General features: G+C 36.7%; 1 protein-coding gene across 1 annotated transcript in view; it reads left to right on the forward strand.

The window, feature by feature from the left end:
* MYO3B (myosin IIIB) overlaps positions 1 to 17599 on the forward strand; it is a 174647-nt gene that overhangs the window by 7888 nt on the left and 149160 nt on the right. Inside the window, exons 6-7 of the mRNA XM_086750593.1 lie at positions 2752 to 2828; positions 14186 to 14331. Coding sequence (XP_086606719.1) covers positions 2752 to 2828; positions 14186 to 14331 — 223 coding nt within the window. The remainder of the gene's footprint in view (positions 1 to 2751; positions 2829 to 14185; positions 14332 to 17599) is intronic.

Genomic DNA, 17599 nt, shown 5'->3' on the forward strand with positions numbered 1-17599 from the left:
TCCTGCAAATAGTAGTATTTTGTTAAAATTGCAAAAATATTAAATGTATGCAGTGCGAAGAAAATTTAATACTGATGTTCTCATGGTATTATAAATTTAACAAAATTTAAATTTAATAAATCTATTGAAGATGCTGAAGTAAGTTGGGAAACAAGAGACTCTAGTATCTTCTAGGGACAGAAGTTCATTATGTTGAATGGTAAAGGCAGCAATTAAAATAATGCTGGGAGAAGTGTATGGCCTGAAGAAAAACTTCACGTTAGTCCCTGACCTACTACAGGGGAAAAAGATCCCTTCTCATCTGGGGGAATTTTGGCGGTATGATCTTTGCTTGTAACTAATTCATTCTGGGAAAAGTTGGCTTTTCTCCCCAGATAAAACATTTTTGTCAGAGGTATCAGAGGCCTTAGCTGCAATGGAAGCTCAGCTTGGAGCTCTGGCTTCCAAAGGCAGATCAATGTACTGCAACTCCAAGTGACACATTCAAGGAAATTGAGAATCCCAACCTCTCTGGTGTCCCATGTGTCTCTCTGATTCTACATTTAGGTTTTAGGGGTTTTTTTTCCTACTTTTTCAGCTACAACAGTAACACTAGAAAATTACAACAGATATGACTACCTCAGAAAAAGATATGAGTTCAGTCTTGAGTGTTTCCTAACAACAGTTAGTAAATGCTAATAAATGCCCACATGTCTGTGTGCTTCCTAAGTCAAGAAGCATCAGCCACCAAGCTTTCATTAAGTTGCTATTTTTCCTCTAGCCCACTGCTGTAGTCACAGGAGGGACTCTGGGAACAAATTAGGACTGAGTCACAGGTGATATTGTTTGTAGAACTGTTTGTCTCATTTGCTGCAGCAGGTGGAAGACATATAGTGAAAAATGCAAGGAGTTCAGGAAGAGGAGGGACTCGCAGTTCCGTTGAATAGCATCAAATTGGAGACTCTTCTTACTTCTACCAGTGTTTGTGAGGTTGGCAGGTCACTTGCATCAAACTTCTTACAAGTGGCCACTCTATTCATCATTTTCCAGAAACATCTCTTCTTCTTTTGCAGAAAAGCTAAGTCTTCTTGAACTGCAGCTGAGATCTGTTACAGCTGTACTTGAGGCATGTGGAGTGCTTGAAAACTGAAAGATCTCAGATTAAGTACCCCAAAACACTGGATGCTTTGGATATTTTTAGGTTAATCCCCTCCTATTTTGCAGGAATGTTAAGGAGATTTATGGTTTAATGAGGAGGGAAAGAAACATGTCGAAAGGAAAATAAAATAATAATTTTAAATTCAGTATAGGACTGGATATACTAAATAAGTAACTAGAACTCAAATTGATGAGGATCAAATCAATTGTATCCACAGAATGAGATAGAATCTTGAAGAAAAAAAAAAGTTACTTCATATTCAAGGCTGTACATATGGATATTAGGTCACAGAGAGGATTATAACACAGATATCCTTAATTGAGGCACTTTTATTGCCTTTATTACATGACTATACAACTTCCTTTTTCAATGTAACACACATTTTTTCTGTCAGCTGCTCTCTACAGCATGATATATTTGAATAAATGTTGGTCACAGTGTAAGTCAACCCAAAATGTCTCCAATTTATCATTCATTTATGCTCATGCTCACTCTCTCTCTCTCACTGTCTCTGTCTCTCAGCCGTTTGGTATTCTGCACCGTTTTGGAGTGTCCATAGATAGCAGATACAAATTAAGCTAGCTGAAGAGAAATCAGAATGAAATCCATAAAGGCTTGCTGTACATCCTAGCCATTAACTATTTCACAGTAGTACTCAGGAAATCACTGAAGGCTTGCAATCACACTGAAAAATAAAAAATAAGAACAGAATTGAATCTTGGAGCCAGCAATCAAATGGTTTAACTTACAACTTATGAGTCCCGATTTATTTTTTGACATCAGGCAACGTGTACTGTATGTATTTATGCCTGGTTTTGTTTGTGGGTAATGCCATGGGAGCAGTTTGTTTGTTTTTAAACCACGTTAAGGTTAAATATTTTTTAAGGCAATATTGGTTTTCTGTCAGCTTATTGGAATGCTCCTGAACTCTAAAATTCAATTTTATTTTGACCAGAGCATAGAAGGTGATTTGCTGTGAAAGTTCATTCTGGTTGTTAACGTTGTTTGATTTCACTCTAGTTCTTTCTTCCTTTTTTTCAGCTGTGCTTCAGTAGTCTAGCCCCAGTTAGCAAAGCATTGGAGCACGGGCTTTGTTTTAAGCATGTGCTTAAGTCGCTAAGTACAAGCTGCACTGTAAGCTTGAGTTTCCATGCTTTTCTCAATAGGGAGATTTAAGCAAGTGCATAAATGTTTTGTTGAACAGGAGCCTCTGCAAATACTCTAGAGATTAAGTTTCCTGCCAGTGGTGTTCAGGGAGTAAATTTTGGAAACAGAAGTTTTACAGTCGAGTTGTAATTTGAATGTTCCTGTTTATACTCATGAAAATAGCAGAAAGTCTGTGAAATTTAGATGCCAATTGAGTTTTTTGAATGAAAGTGCTTCAAACAGAGTCATTCACAAAAAAAGAAAAAATCTATCAGCAATTCTGAGAGAAAACAGCAAGCTGAAATTAATCTAACAAAGAATTCGGTGCAAATGCTGCACCTAGTTTGGCCAGATGTACTGCAGCTGTACTCCTAGGCTTAGGGTTTCTTTTCTAGATACTTGAAATAAATTGACTGAAATGACAGAATGAATTTGAAGTCAAGTTTTCTGGATGTGTTTTGTTGCAGGTGTTTCAGCCCAGCTTACCAGCACACGGCTGCGTAGAAACACCTCAGTGGGAACACCCTTTTGGATGGCACCTGAGGTAGGCAAACGTTCTGGGTTGTCTCTGTTCATTGCAATGCACACTTTGTTGCTGCTTTCACATAGTAGGAGAAAAGGGTATTTTTACTTCCCTCTCCTGTGACTGTGTTTCTCCTTTACTCTGCATCTAGGTCCCTGTTCAGTGAAATGAATGTACTATTAGAATATACAGAATTGATTTTTTATAATCTTCATTATTTTCTTCTCTGTAATGTTTCCATAAAAGTACAGATAATCTGCAAATAACTGAGGGTCTTCTTGAAAGTTTTATGACTTCCCAATCAAATACTTATGTTTTGAAGTGCTTTTCTGTGCCTGTGAATACAAAGTGGTAGGAGAAGGAGGAATCCCACATTCCTCTCTTTCTGTAAAACTGCAAAACCCTGACTCAGCTGTGTGTTCTTTACCCTTAATCGTTGACTGGAGGCCTACACACTTAGACACATGGACTAGTATAGATTAAAAATGGAGAAAAATAATCTACAGGTGGACTAGTCAAGTATCTTAGACTACATGTTTGCATACTGCTCCCCAGACATAATCCTTTTACTTCGGTTTCATGAAGCTCTAGAAAGTTTTAACACTATTGAAAACATAAGGCTCTTATGTACTTTCCCTGAATTTGGAGTGAAAGATGTTATTCTTTGCCCTCCCTGCTTTAAGAACAAAAAATACTTCTGTAAGGTATAGATTATTAAATTAAATTAGGAAATGAAAAGGGAGTGGTCTGTTTATTTGTTACTAAACCTTAATAACAATAGTAGCCTCATTTCTGATGAAGGACATTAGACTTATCTGAATTTTGGGGAATTTGGGGTGGAATTTGTATCTGTTACAAATGCACACAGGTCTATTTCTGTATGTCAGACAGATCGAAGTATCACGCAAACATTTGTTTTAAAACATTTTATACTTTTTATACATCTGTTTCTGTTGCTAAGGAAGGCTGATTATAGCTGAGCAGAGAAAATAAGCTGCTGTAACGGATCCCAAATTGATCTTGCACCGTCTCACAAAGAATGGTTGATATTTTACCATCTCCATAACAACCAGTTTACGTCACAAAGGAGACACAAGATACATTAGAAACCACTGTGCAAGCATTATTTATGGAATCACCTTGGTTGAAGACATTCTGAAACCTTTATAAAATACTCCTCTAGACAGTAATAGGCATATTATGAAATACCTTATTGAACTTGGATTATTATAAGTTATTTTTACAGCACTGTTTTGCTTGAATAATTGTCATCAAAGGCAGTAATCATACTGAATTTATTTTCCCGTCCTGCTTGAAAATATTAATTCTTGAGTTAAAAAGCCAAAGAAATAAGCAGAGATTTTGATCTGAAAAATTTTGACCTGAAAATACAACCAAGGTATGTTATGTGCATAACACATCAAAACAGGAACAGAAGTAGCTTTGAATACTTCCTGTTTTGAAAATATTTGTCAAAATAATGAACCCAGTACCATAACCACAGTAACTCGTATCACATTTGCATGCCTGCGTGAGCTATGCCGATCAGGCTTCATAGACCTACCAGTCTGCAAAACAGCTGTAAGATGCTCAGATATCCGTTATGCTGTTGCTGAAATGGCTTTTAAATGACAAGTTGCATAACACTTGTGCTCCAGTCACTGCACTTGCTTTCTTTGTGTTCATATGAATGACATATTTCAACCGATGTGTGAAGAGCAATTTACCTTAATTCTGGGGAGATCTTTCTAGTATTTTTAAAATGTGCAGTCAAATTTTAATGTGAAATATGAAGTATTAGGACTGCAATAAGCTGAAAAACTTACTGCTTGGGTAACAGCTTATTAGGAGCAATGTTTTCTAGATGAGACTGTGGTGAGGTCAGCAAAAAATAACACAGCACTTAACAGTTGCAAAAATATTGCTGCCTAAGGATTTTGACATAGGATAGAATCTATGTCAAACCCCAAAGTACCATAAAATAACTGGAGAGGAAGGAAATGTTATTAATCAGAGAAGCAGAAAGCATGAAGACTAGGATTTTTTTTTTAATTGGACTTTTACTGTCTTTATATGAAACATAGAAGCCTCAATGCATAAGGCAATCATCTTATCTAAGGGTGAGAAAAATTGATTTAATCTGAAGGGAGAGTGGAGAGGCGATCTGAAAAAGCTTGCCTTGGAGACAGAGACCACAGGAGTGTTTTAGAGAAATGAATCTTGTGAAATGAAGCTGATGGAATATTTTCCAGGGTAAACCCAGGAAAATAAAACCTGGAGAAGAATGACACAAGATTATTCAAGATGACACGTAGGCATAACTGGGTATAAGCAGGAGACAAATATGCTGAAAACTGGAGTCACTAGATCAGCCTGGATCAGGAACAGTCTGTCCAATGAGGAAAACCATTGTCTTTTAAGATGAGGTTTGCAAAATGTATCAAAGGGATTGTACAGTATGGTACTTGCAATAGCAAACGTTCGTAGGAAAATAGCAGGGATGGAGGGTCATGTGAGGTGTCAGCATGAAAAGCAGCAGCTTACCATTTTTGAGTTACTCGAACATGTTAGAGGGCTCTTTTTTTTTCCTGATGGCTGTGAGGCTTGTTTAGCAGCAACAGGACAAATAAAAAAGATTTGTCCTTGAGCATTTGTTTTGAGCAGAGCATGTGGTTAACAAAACTTTTGCTGAAAAATGAAAGTACAGGGGAAAACTAGACTATGTGGAAGCAACAGAGGAACTTGGCAAGGATGTAAATTTGAGAGTAGCTTTAAAGCAGACTCACTGAAAATCAGTCATTGCTGTTTAACCTAATTAGTATTGTCTCAACTTACAAACATAGACATGCAGAAACTGGAACACTGACCACAGGCGTGCCAAAAGAAGATAAATAAGGCAAGGTAGTTTAAGTATGATGGATGTTTAAAGCTACCTGTTGCCAAACACTTATGTTATGCCTAAAATCTGCTGAAATAAATTTTGTTGAATGCTAGCGGGAGGAATCAGATTTGAAACTGTTGTCTATACATCTCTAGTTCTAAACATTAACACGTCTTGTTTTCAACCTTCAGTGCAGACCTGAACAAAATCTAGTTCGAATAGAATTGCGGTTTTCCTTTTTCTGAAATATAATTATATTGTCATGATCTAGCTGGAAACTTGACTCTTGGAACAAGCTCAGTTAGAGTCTGTGTTTTCTTTGGCCCAAATCTAGTTTTAAGAACAGAAATAGAAAAATAAAAAGATACTTGAAGTCAAAAAGAACTAGAGAGATGCTGAAGGTAATTTAAAACCACAGGGAGCATATTTTACTGATAAGTGCTAAAAATTACAATGGTGCATACATACTTATGTTTTAAAAGGAGCATAATTAAAACATAGTTGATCCTTTGAAGAATTATGTGTTGAAGTATGACATGTCACAGTAGGAGAGGCTGAGACATTGGTAAAGATATATGAGTTCTGTAATGAGGTAAAATCTTAGCTCTGTTTTACTGTTGATTTCCGATGTCATTGTACTATTTAAAGCTGTATCAACTCTGTATTTTGGATATTTGTTACCATCCTGACAAGATGAAGTAATGATCAGTAAGACTGCCCCAGAGACAACAGATTGTTTTCCTTCTCCCTGCTGAATCAAGGCATACTTCCTGCGATAAAATTCTGAGCATCAGAATACATTTCTGAATTGTAAGAACAATAGATGACTAGTTTAAACTGTCTTTTTTTCCCCCCAATGTTCCTTTGTATTGTTTTGAACTTTATATCTGATCGTATGTGTGTGCAATAAGTCTAATCCTGAAATAATGAGAAATATTTGCATAGTTTCAGTATGAAGCAGTGTCTGCATAATCTAAAGAAAATCATACTGGTAAAAAAACCACCCCAAAAACTAATTTGCATTAATGTAGTTGAAAAATATATAAAGGGAAAAATCTTAATTTTGCAACGACTCACAGCAGCATTTCCACTGAAGACAATATTCATTACAGTAAGGGCTGTATCTGGGCCTTAGAATTTGGTTAAAAAAAAAAAAATCTTCCTTCTCTATTGTAGAAGACATGAAAAATTAACCAGAAAACCCATTTAATAGTAAATACATTTCATATGTAGTTAAATACCGAATTGGAAATACAGCATAAAACAGATAAGTGCATACTAACCTAGGCTTATGTTTTTAATTAACTCAAAACAAGTGCAGTGAGTAATTTTCCTGAAACTACTGAATATATTCTCATTTTGTCAGTTTTCAACCTAGCTTATTTGCCAGCCCTTTGCTTACATCATGGGACTCAAGGTCAACATTCTGTTAATAGCTCCAGGTCTCTTTGCTTTAATTCCTTATTAGCTAAAATTAGCTCTTCTGATATGCACATTTTTCACTACACTTTTAAATGTCAACTAAGCATGAAATTTTGAAAATGCTAATTTATAGTGAACTATAGGAATCCACCGCTTAGTATAAATAGGATATAGATTTCAATAACATTATTTTTCTACCTGGAAGCCATTTAAAAACAGTTGTACAGTGAAACAGTATGTGTATTTTGTGATAAAGAAACAAAAGGAACTATGTGCCTTCTCCAATAAGGAAAATTTTGAAAATATTTCCTTGTAACGTCTTCCATGAAGGTGTAATAACTATTCTTTTACAGCTAATGATAAGATAGATTACTGAATTAGCTTTTACTACATTTTTTTCCTACCTCAATAATTACAGTAAATGAGAGAAGATTGAAAACGTAAGTAATTTTAAAAAGTAGCCAATTGTCCTTAAGAAGAAACTTAACAGATGAAAACAGAGAAAACTTCTACTGCTTTTACAGATTTTGTGTTTATCTGGCATCATGATTAATTCATAGTGACATTCTTAAAAATCCCACACATTTAGTGGGTAAAAATAATAAATGGCATAAATGGTACAGATAAAGAATTGTAGCATTAAATATTTCACAACATAGATTTTTGTTACATTTGTGATTTGAACAATTACTTGTTGTTTAACATTGCTATATTTATGATAATGTATTAAGCCTAGGATGTAAAGGAATTGCCTACATGGCGTAGATTTTGAAATTACATCCCTGCTTTCAGGAGGTTAAAGTAGTGGGACACTGTGGTGTGCTAGAAATTATTTTTAGGCAATATTAGCTGTCATCTTGAAAAGCAGCACTGGGTTTGAGTGCGGTCCTGTGGTACATGTGATAAATGGGAGTGGGCATGCCGGAGAGGAACTATCAGAGTATGAGTGTGGGAAGGTAGGGGGAGAAGAGTGGGAACAACTGCTCCAAATAGATAGGGTAAGACTGTGTGGAAGGACTGAGGGACATAGAAGTGAAATGACTTGCATAAGGACTTACAGCAAGGTCACTGGCAGAATGTGGGATAGAATTAGGTCTCTAAATGGCCCCATATGGCTAAAATGGCTGTGACTCTGAGATGCCACCTTCTGAGAGCTGACTGGCATGATTTAAACAAAGTTATCTTTTTAGGAACACAGATATTTAGGAATTTAATAAAGAAATAAACAAAATGGCAGTTTATGCCCTGGGGTTTTTTTTCTCCCCACTTTCTTAATTTTCTGTGGCTCTCAAACCCAAGCTTTAACAAACTGCAGTAGTAAGGAGTTACGCTGAAGTTGCTTAAGTCTAGAAGGAAAGCAGTGGAATTCAGGAAGCTGAATTGGAGTGCAAAGGTTTCTTTAAAGAAGATGACACACAAGAGAGGCAGAGAGCGCAGCAGGACAGCACCAGTGAGCTCTCCCTGCAGAGTGGGGTCTGGCAGAAGGCATCACCTCCTCCTTTGCCTCCAGGAGAGCTGGCCTCCTCATGGGGTTAGCATGGCAGGAGAGGGCTGAAAAGGAAGTAGCAGCTGGAGGGAACCTCAGGAAACCCTGCCAGCAACCTTGATAACATGGCCATAATCTTGTGAAGGGATATGGAGGGGTTGCAGGTGCTTCTGTTTTATTCTAACCTATCAGCAGCTATGGAGGGATTGTAAAACTTTCATGTAGGGTGTTTAAAAATTTAAAAAACAAAACAAAACTCAAATAGTAGAGAAAATAATTTTAATACCACACAGCTCTGCACTGAGATCCCTACATGAAATGTGTTTTACTTATGAGACTGGAGTTGCCTCTGAGTTTTCAGTTTCTTTGTGAAACAACATTTACAAATCTGTATGAGATGTGTAGTGTATATCCTTACTGCTCAGGGGTAAATCTGCGGGTCAGAAAAAAAATGTGTCAGTGACATTAGTATTAGTAGTGTTGAAGCTCTGATGGTCTCGTGGTATAGAGTAAAATAGATTTGTGTGCTCCAGAGCTTATCTGTTGTTCCTCGTTGTATCATTTGGTCTGGTAAAACGTATTATGTTTTCCTACAAATGGAGCCTGCTGCCAGAGCGGTCTAATGGTCTCAGGAATATTTCACTTGGGTGAAGTTAAAAATAAAAATAAAAATTGATTACGCACAACTATTAAGACACAATTGAATACTTGTCATATAATTAATTTCAATGAATCAACATTAGTTTTGATAATTAATCATAAGAATTGTTTAAAATATTAATTACTTTTTATTTTGGTAACATTTCTAACAATATAATCATTTTCTGATACACCATGGAAAAAATAGTGTGATGATAATAAATAAGGAACTGAAATCCAAATAAGAAAATGAGGGAATATGGAACCAATTTCAATCACAAATTTTATCTTTTATTAATTATGTGGATGTGCTGGAGGGGAGGGAGAAAGGGAGTGAACGAGGAAGAAAGGGAGTGATAAAGATAGATCGTTATCACTTTGGTCTGCATAATTCAGAATCCCCAGTACTGCTAAATGCTGTCATGAAAGACTTTTTTTTTTTTTTTCCCCTGTGCATAGGACTTAGAAGAATATTTAGTATTATATTTCCTATGCAGATAAATTAAGTTGGGTTACATAGTGTCAGGTGGAGCACAGAAGTTCAGTTGGTTTATTTAATTTGACTTGCATAGCTAGCAATTTTGTTCTCCTTGCAGCAAGGGTAACAATTTTGTGCCACATTCATTTTACATACGCAGTGCTTTTCAGCATTGTGCTCGCACACCTCATAAGCTGCTTAGTTAGCTACGTCAGCTGAGTACAGTACCACCTTTCTTCAGAAGCATCAACCTTTTTAATTCCAGACTCCTTTCTGCGGGTGGCTCACCAGCGCTAATTATGTAGCAGTCGTCTCCAGGTAGCACATCTGTACTGCTGTTATCTGTATTGTGTGTGCTTGCAGCTATACTTTGTACGTGCACTGTATATACTGAGGTAAAATGAAAGTAAATTCACTTCTAACAGTTCCGGATAAATTTGAAAGGGTTTGATGTATTTTGCTTCAGCTAAATATATGTATAGCTTCCTCTCTGCCCACAAGTCAGTATGACCACTGTACAAATAATAGCTATTTCTCCATATTACCTGTTTTCCCTCTTTTAAATCCACCTGTGATCTACTTATGGGCTTGCTGAATTTCAAAGAAATCTTTGCATTGATTTCAAAACAAGTAGAATTATATCCTTGATTAGAAGGTCTTCTTGTCAGGATGTGAATCATCTTGTCTATCTCTGTGAAGTTTTGTGTTTCTGTAGAAGTGATAAATCACACAGAATGCCTAATCACTGGCTTTTCTAAATTCCTTCCAGTTAGTGTGACTGATTTGTTTATGTGCCATCTTTGCCAGACCAGTGAATTCCCCTACACTTCACCATGTCCCAGTGTGACCCCCAGCACAATTAGTGTTGACGACTACCGTCACATCATCTGTTTCTCTGTGTGGTGTTTAGGTGCTTTCCATCCTACAGCAGTATGGCTGGGCATGAAATCATGATGAAATTACAACTAATATAAAAGGTAACAGCCTGTCTCCTTAGCAACCTGGGCCACTATATGCGTGTAACCAGCCCACACTGAAGTGAAAGACTGGGTGCTTATTCCCTTGGTGTTTACTGGCAAATCTCGAGATTAACTGTATCACCCCCTGAACCTTTGGCACGAACATAGTGTTTGCAGCAAAACAAACTACCTCTTCCTTTTTGCTTGTACAAGAAGGGGAGGATTTTGCTGGATATAAAATAAGTACAGATGTGATGATGTTCTTTGCACAACATAGAGAAAGAAAGTAGCGTTTTCCTCAGTTTCAGATCATTTCTTCTGGGCTCTGTGTCTTCATGCCCCACTGGGCAGAGCAGGCATCAGCAGTGCTGTGAGGCACTCTCAGCTCCAGAACTTCATCTGAAAAGGACAGATGTTTCCCAAAATAAGTATCTCTGAGTTCCTGGTAGAATCAGGAGCATAATGGAAGATAAGTCAATGGCATTTTTCCTTTTTGTATTTGGCTTTTAGAGATTTTTGCTCTGTAGAGAGTAGTAATAGTTTTCAAGGCAAAACAAGACTGGGGAATTCCGAAGGACTTAGCTTCTAAACTATGACTGAGAGAAGTCTTTCTTCTTCCAGTAGAGTGTAATCTGCTAGCTAACATATAAAGCAAAATGCCGATGTGCACCTTTCTTCAAGGACAAAGCTTTAAAATTTGATTCTCGCTTAAAAAATTAAAATTAGTGGCATTTGTGTTTCTCTAAGTGGTACACAACTTGGTAAGATTCTAATAATAAATCCCACAGCAACTTGTTTCAAACCGAAGTGATCAGTAGCTTGATATACATGCTGCATATGTGGTGTCAGAATAACAGTTCATTTTGTATGTTTCCTGTGAGGCTGATCTCACTGTAGGCGACCTAACTGTCTAATACATACTGGATTGCGTGGTCCACTGACTGAATTTTTGTAAACAGAGTGAATGCAGATTAAGGACAATATTTTTTCTAAAAGAGTCGCTGCAGGCTCTAATATTAGAATGGAGGAGAGTCTGATGGTGTTTAATTCCCCTTGGTTAGAGTGCCAGTATTTTGCCATAGTGTGATTTTACTGGCATGTACCATATTTACTGGCGATGTAGCTGTTAGCTGTGGAGCGGAAGACTGTTATACATTCTTTCTCTTTGTTTGGTAGGTAATACATTGTGAAGCTGAGAAAAGCTCCAACACAGTTTTCTTTTTTTAAAACAGCTGCTTGCAACTTTTTTTTTTTTTTTCCCCCGGAAGTGTCCTTGAGTATACATATGAGCAAAACTGAAAAGAAGGAAACTCCAGCCAACACCAAGTATGGCCTCTTTAGAAAGTATTATTTAAGTATCTCTGATGGATCTCCACACTGGCTTTCTTACAAGTTTTTACATAAAATTTTATTTCTTTCCTTCTCTCTGAGGTGTGGTATAAGGAAATTAAATTATCATATAGGCCTCTGAAATAAGGGTGGTGGCTCAAAGTGCTCTGTTTGAGTTGCATAGAATCTATCTACTGCCTAGTAAAACTCATCTTTTTCAAGAGATAGTGAGATCTCTGGGATGAGCTCAAGGCTATAATGAACTCTTTGAAGAACTGAGAAATACTTCAGAGCTTTCACTTAAGACATTCTGTTGAAGAGAGGGGAGATGAGAAAATGGTCCCTGTGTGACAACTTTGAAAAAAAACCACTAACAAAACTGTGCCTCTTCAAGTAACAGGAAAAAATCCCTGAACCCTCTTTTGCAGTGCTTACTTTCATTTTTCTCCATTCTGTTTATTTGCCAGTTGATGTGTAGGGAAATGTGAATACATGTTTTTCTTAGATGGTTTGCAGACATTTTGCTGACCACTTTATCATGTCTTACAGCTCACCAGTGTTCCTCGAACAATAATTGATAAACACTGGTCTAATACTCTATCAGAAGATTCTTTGATATTACGGCAATAAAGGGGAAATACCACTGTCAGTAGGGTATGGAAAGAAATTTCTTTGGCATACTAACTTGGAAAAATGAGGAGGAAGAGAGAGAGCTCAACACTCGTCAAAACATTGATAGAAAATTCAGGAAAGGTCTTAATTTTTCTGGACTGATTTGTTCTAGGAAAAGAACTGAACTTTTAGTATATAGCAAATGAATTAACTAATATCCAACTTTACTGCCAAAAAAAACCCCAAACCATTTTGGTATTATTTTAATTAGTATGTTTAACACCCCTGATTTCTGATAAAATAAATGAGTGCTGTATAATGGGGTCGTGAGTCCTGGAGTAAGAGATGAACAGGTCCTACAGGCCTGTTGGATAGAATCTCTACCAGAGGTAGGAACACCTCTGTTAGGTGCGGCTTATGGAGAAAGTAACCAAGAGGTTAAGCTGGAATCAGCAGCTTCTCCAGGCCAGGTTTTCTTACAGCAGGCTGTCAGTGGCACCTTGCCAGCAGCAGCTTCCTGGGGTGCTGACTTGCATGTTGGCATCTCTGCAAAGCATTGTTCCAAACTGAAGCCCTAACACAAGAACTTGGAAGTAATACAGAAATTAAAAAAAAAAAAATCTCTTCTAGAACATAGATACAGCCATCCTAGGACATGCTGTCAGAAGGTCTGTTTATCTTAAGTACAAATTAACTATGAGAAAAATTATGGAACCTGATAGTGGCAATATGCGGGGATCTGACAGATTTTCAAAGCAGTTGGTCTAATTGATGAGATTTGAGAAGACAAACCTGAGACAGGATTCCAAATCACAATAGAATAAAAGGCAGTGAAGCTGCAATTTTTGACTTGTCCCTTTGCAAATATAAGGGCTAGATTTAAACTTTAGTTTGAATCTCACGTTTAGATGCAGAATTTTTTCCCACTTATATGAATCGTTCGCTTACGATTAGAATGCAAGCCGTGGCTTAGCTGGAAGTGTGCATCAAGTTTGTGATGTAAAACTGTTCTGATGTCCAAGGAGAAATTCCTGTTATCCTCAGTTTTTCTTAGACAAGGTACATGGTATGCTAATAAAGATTTTTTTTAAAAACTACTCAAATCTAGTAGAGACAAACTGAAAAAAAAAGTAGCAGAAATGACAGATAGAATATTCTTATCTAAAAAACAGCTGTGCAGATCAGTCTATCCTCATGAATAGTCATGGAAGTTAATAAGAATAACATCGATAGGGTTCTCTGCTGTTGTAATAGGTTTCTGTAAGAAGTGCTTTCAAAACCAGAATTTAGTAGAGTGATGTTCTTTGTTTAGATTTTTGAAGCATCCTATGGAGGTTAATGTATTTTAAAAAAGAGGGAATTTTTTTTAAAGGAAACAAACCTGAGAGAAGTTCTAATTTATTGTTATATTTTTGTGGGGTTTTGCATAACTGGGATGTACAGACAAAGATACAGATTTGAAAGCTACATAGCATTTTTGACATGACTCAAAAAGTATTTTCTTGTCACACTAGGATGTCGTGAATGGTACATTGGGTTAAAGCGTTGTTTTCTCTGCTTTTTTTCTGATAGGTCATTGCTTGTGAACAACAGTATGACTACTCATATGATGCGCGATGTGACGTATGGTCCTTGGGAATAACAGCTATTGAGCTGGGGGATGGAGACCCTCCTTTATTTGACATGCATCCAGTGAAAACCCTTTTTAAAATTCCAAGGTATGGCACTAGATGGCTCTCTTCACTCACTAATTTGTTCAAAGGCAATCTAGTCAAAGGAGAAAGAAATATTTGGTAAACATTTGTGCTTCAGATCCTAAGAATCTCTCATAGGAAAAGATATTAAAAAGCTAATGTTAAGACTTTTTTTTTCAGCCTGACATCTACAATAATTTATATTTAGAATGACTTAAAATGATAAAAATTTACGTATTTATTTTATTCTTATCTTAGAATATAAAATCATATAATATTAAGGTACCTCCCTTCAAAAGTACTTTTCTTAGCTACTGTTTGTGAAAACATTTATTTCAAAAGAGGAAGAAGCCGATATTTGTAACTGTTGAATAACATTTTTAAACATTATTCCACTGGAGTCTTAGGCTTATTTTACTGTGGAAGAAGACTACACAACAAACTATAGTCACAATTTATTTTTTAATTTACCCAAAAAATGTTAAACTATGAAGATTTGGATTGTCATACATGGATATGAAAAAGGGACAGAAATTCTCTCTATATATAGTTCTGTAGATTAGCTGTATTATTTCATACTGTCTATTTTTTGTTTCATTTTGCTTTCATTTCATTGAGTCTTGCTGAGTAAGTTAAGATGAGATTGACAGTGTAAAACAGATTCACTGCAAGACAGTTGTGATAATAGAAAAAAATATAGAAAGAATTTGTTGATTATTGATTAGACTGGCTTATACTTCTCTTTTTCACAATTTGGTCATAAAGAAAGAATCACCACTGACTGATAACAGTTTAAAACCTTCAGCAATACAAGTGTTTGACCTTTTGTTATCTGCGCGGTTATCACAGGCTTTTAAAATTTGTTCTGATTGCAATTTGCATTTCTGATTAAGTCTATTTATATGCAGATGAAGTTGTGCTGGGTTCTGCGTCATATAGTTATCTCCTTCTACCCAGCTCAGACATGAACTGCCACCACTCTTTCCAGAATTATTCATACTGAAGTAGCGGTTTATCTTGTTGCCTTTGCACAAGTGTAAAATGGGTTCTGGCAATTAAGGCAGCAATGGAGGCTTCAGATTACTAAAGCAATATCTATACATTTTATCAATGGTCAAAACAGTTTAAAAGGACAGAAGTCATAACAAAAGTAACCACATTTTTAGGTAGTTTGTGTCCTTGAGTATCATCTCTGAATTTATCCAATACAAGTTCTTACCTACTATAACATTGAGTTATAACCGTGGAAAGGAAGTTCAAAGTAATGCTGATTTAGAAAATTAAATATTCAACAAAGCAAAGTAAGAATTTCAGTCCCCAGGAAACTCTCTGAGGCAATGAAAACTTTATTACCAAACTTCTGTTAAACTTACCACCTCCAACTAACACAGATCCACACCTGACTTATGTAACTCGAACCAGAGATGGACTAAGCTCCAGGTTGAGTGGCTCAGAGGTCTGCAAAGGAGCATGTCTGTGGATACATTATAGGGCCCCAAGATGTTTGGGTCATATGGCATTGCTGGAAGAGGAGGCCCCTTATGCTCATTTAAATCCAGATCTGTCTTCATCATTTCTATTTGAAATATTTTATATTCTCCTCTTTGGAGAACATTAACAGAAAACAACATATCTCTCAATAAAACAGTCCAGTTGCCATGATCATTCTCTCTATCCCATCTTAGGTATATATCTCATTGGACCACTATTGAAATTAGGATTTTCCCAGCCACTGCACTTCTCAGTGCAGGCTAGTATTTATATAGAAATGGCAGCACCTGTACTGATTGCCTTGTGAGCTGTCGACTAAGACTGGAGGCTGGTCCATAAGGCAGAAGTTTGTATTACAGAAAGTTCTGATGGCACTAAGGTGTTTGATTTTTGTATTCTCCACTAGTGCTTTCAGGTTCCTAGGTCTGTATTTTTGTAGCTATTTTTGCTTTGTATTTTTCACATCTCTGTCCTTTCTGCATTGCTGGAAAAAGATACAAATACTTTTGTCTCTGATCAGAAACCTATCAGCTGAAAGAGTTTTGTTGGAAGGTAGTTCTTAACAGGACATTGTAGATAATAAGGCCTCAGTCATGTGTCTCTGTCTCTCTCTTTGTCTCTTCCATCTCCTCAACATAAGCAGCAACTGTCTTATCTGACTACTGTGCCTTTCTAAATAAAGAACATGACTTACCCTTTCTTGTTTGCAGATCTCTTCTCCCATCTTGTTCAGGTTAAGGATTTTATTATGAAGAGTCTAGTGAAAGGCCCATAAATGCTTCTGTTAGATAAATAGCATTAGTTGAAAGACTGCAAACAGATGTGTTACTCCCTGTCCTCCATTTTTAGTGTATTTTAAACTGTAACTACGAACTGCTGGCAGTGTGAAGCGAGTGACGTTCGTGCACTGGTGAACTGGCATTGTTGATCCTTGTCCTGAATCAGACACACTTACACTGTTTCTTACATCTGGAATTCTGTCTTGCAGCTACCAGAAGTCTCTGTTTGAACAGAGCAGTAAAAAGATTTCCTTTCATGGAGTTGAGCAACATAAAATGTGATTAGAGATTGAATTCATCTCAACAAAATAGCTGAATTCCAGAGGGCAGGTGAACCCTCAGAATTCACCGAGTGTCTCAAGTTAGGCATGACAAATAGTTGATCCCACTGCACTGCACTCCCCTGAAAACCTGACCAGTGTTTTGCAGCAGGAGGTGCTGGATGCTGAGCACTTTTGAAAACACTGTGTTTTTTAAGCTGTGTAAGTATTCACTTTGAACTTTTGGTAATATGGCCTGAGCTGTGGGCCAGATGCTTAAGCATCTTCCAGCAGTTAACCGGTTTTCTTGTCCTACAGAAAATGTAGTGTCTGCAGCAAATATCTGATAGCAAAAGTAGAGTGAAGAAGAAAATGCCAGTTAAATTTTACATCAGATGTTTCATTAGACACTAGCCTCCTGGACCTTGTTTCTACTCATTAGGCACTAGCCTCCTGGACCTTGTTTCTATATGTATTATGTAGGTTTGGAAGAGAAGGGGATACAAGTTCATGGACTAATGCAAATTTTAAAAACCTGTTTCCTTCATGAACATTTTATTATTTTATTATTTCCAACTGTCTTGGAAACAGTTGTGATACCACATGCATGAGACTTCTTAAAACTGCTAATGAGAAGGAAGCATTATCTTAGAGCAAATGTTAATGTTCTGTTTTGCAATTATGCACACATTCTCCCTCATCAAAATGAATTCTTGGATCTAACTCATAAATCTCCTGAAAAGGGACCTCCCATGCCCAGAG

Source organism: Chlamydotis macqueenii, chromosome 6, assembly GCF_036417535.1.
Source record: "Chlamydotis macqueenii isolate bChlMac1 chromosome 6, bChlMac1.mat, whole genome shotgun sequence".
Classification (NCBI taxonomy): domain Eukaryota; kingdom Metazoa; phylum Chordata; class Aves; order Otidiformes; family Otididae; genus Chlamydotis; species Chlamydotis macqueenii.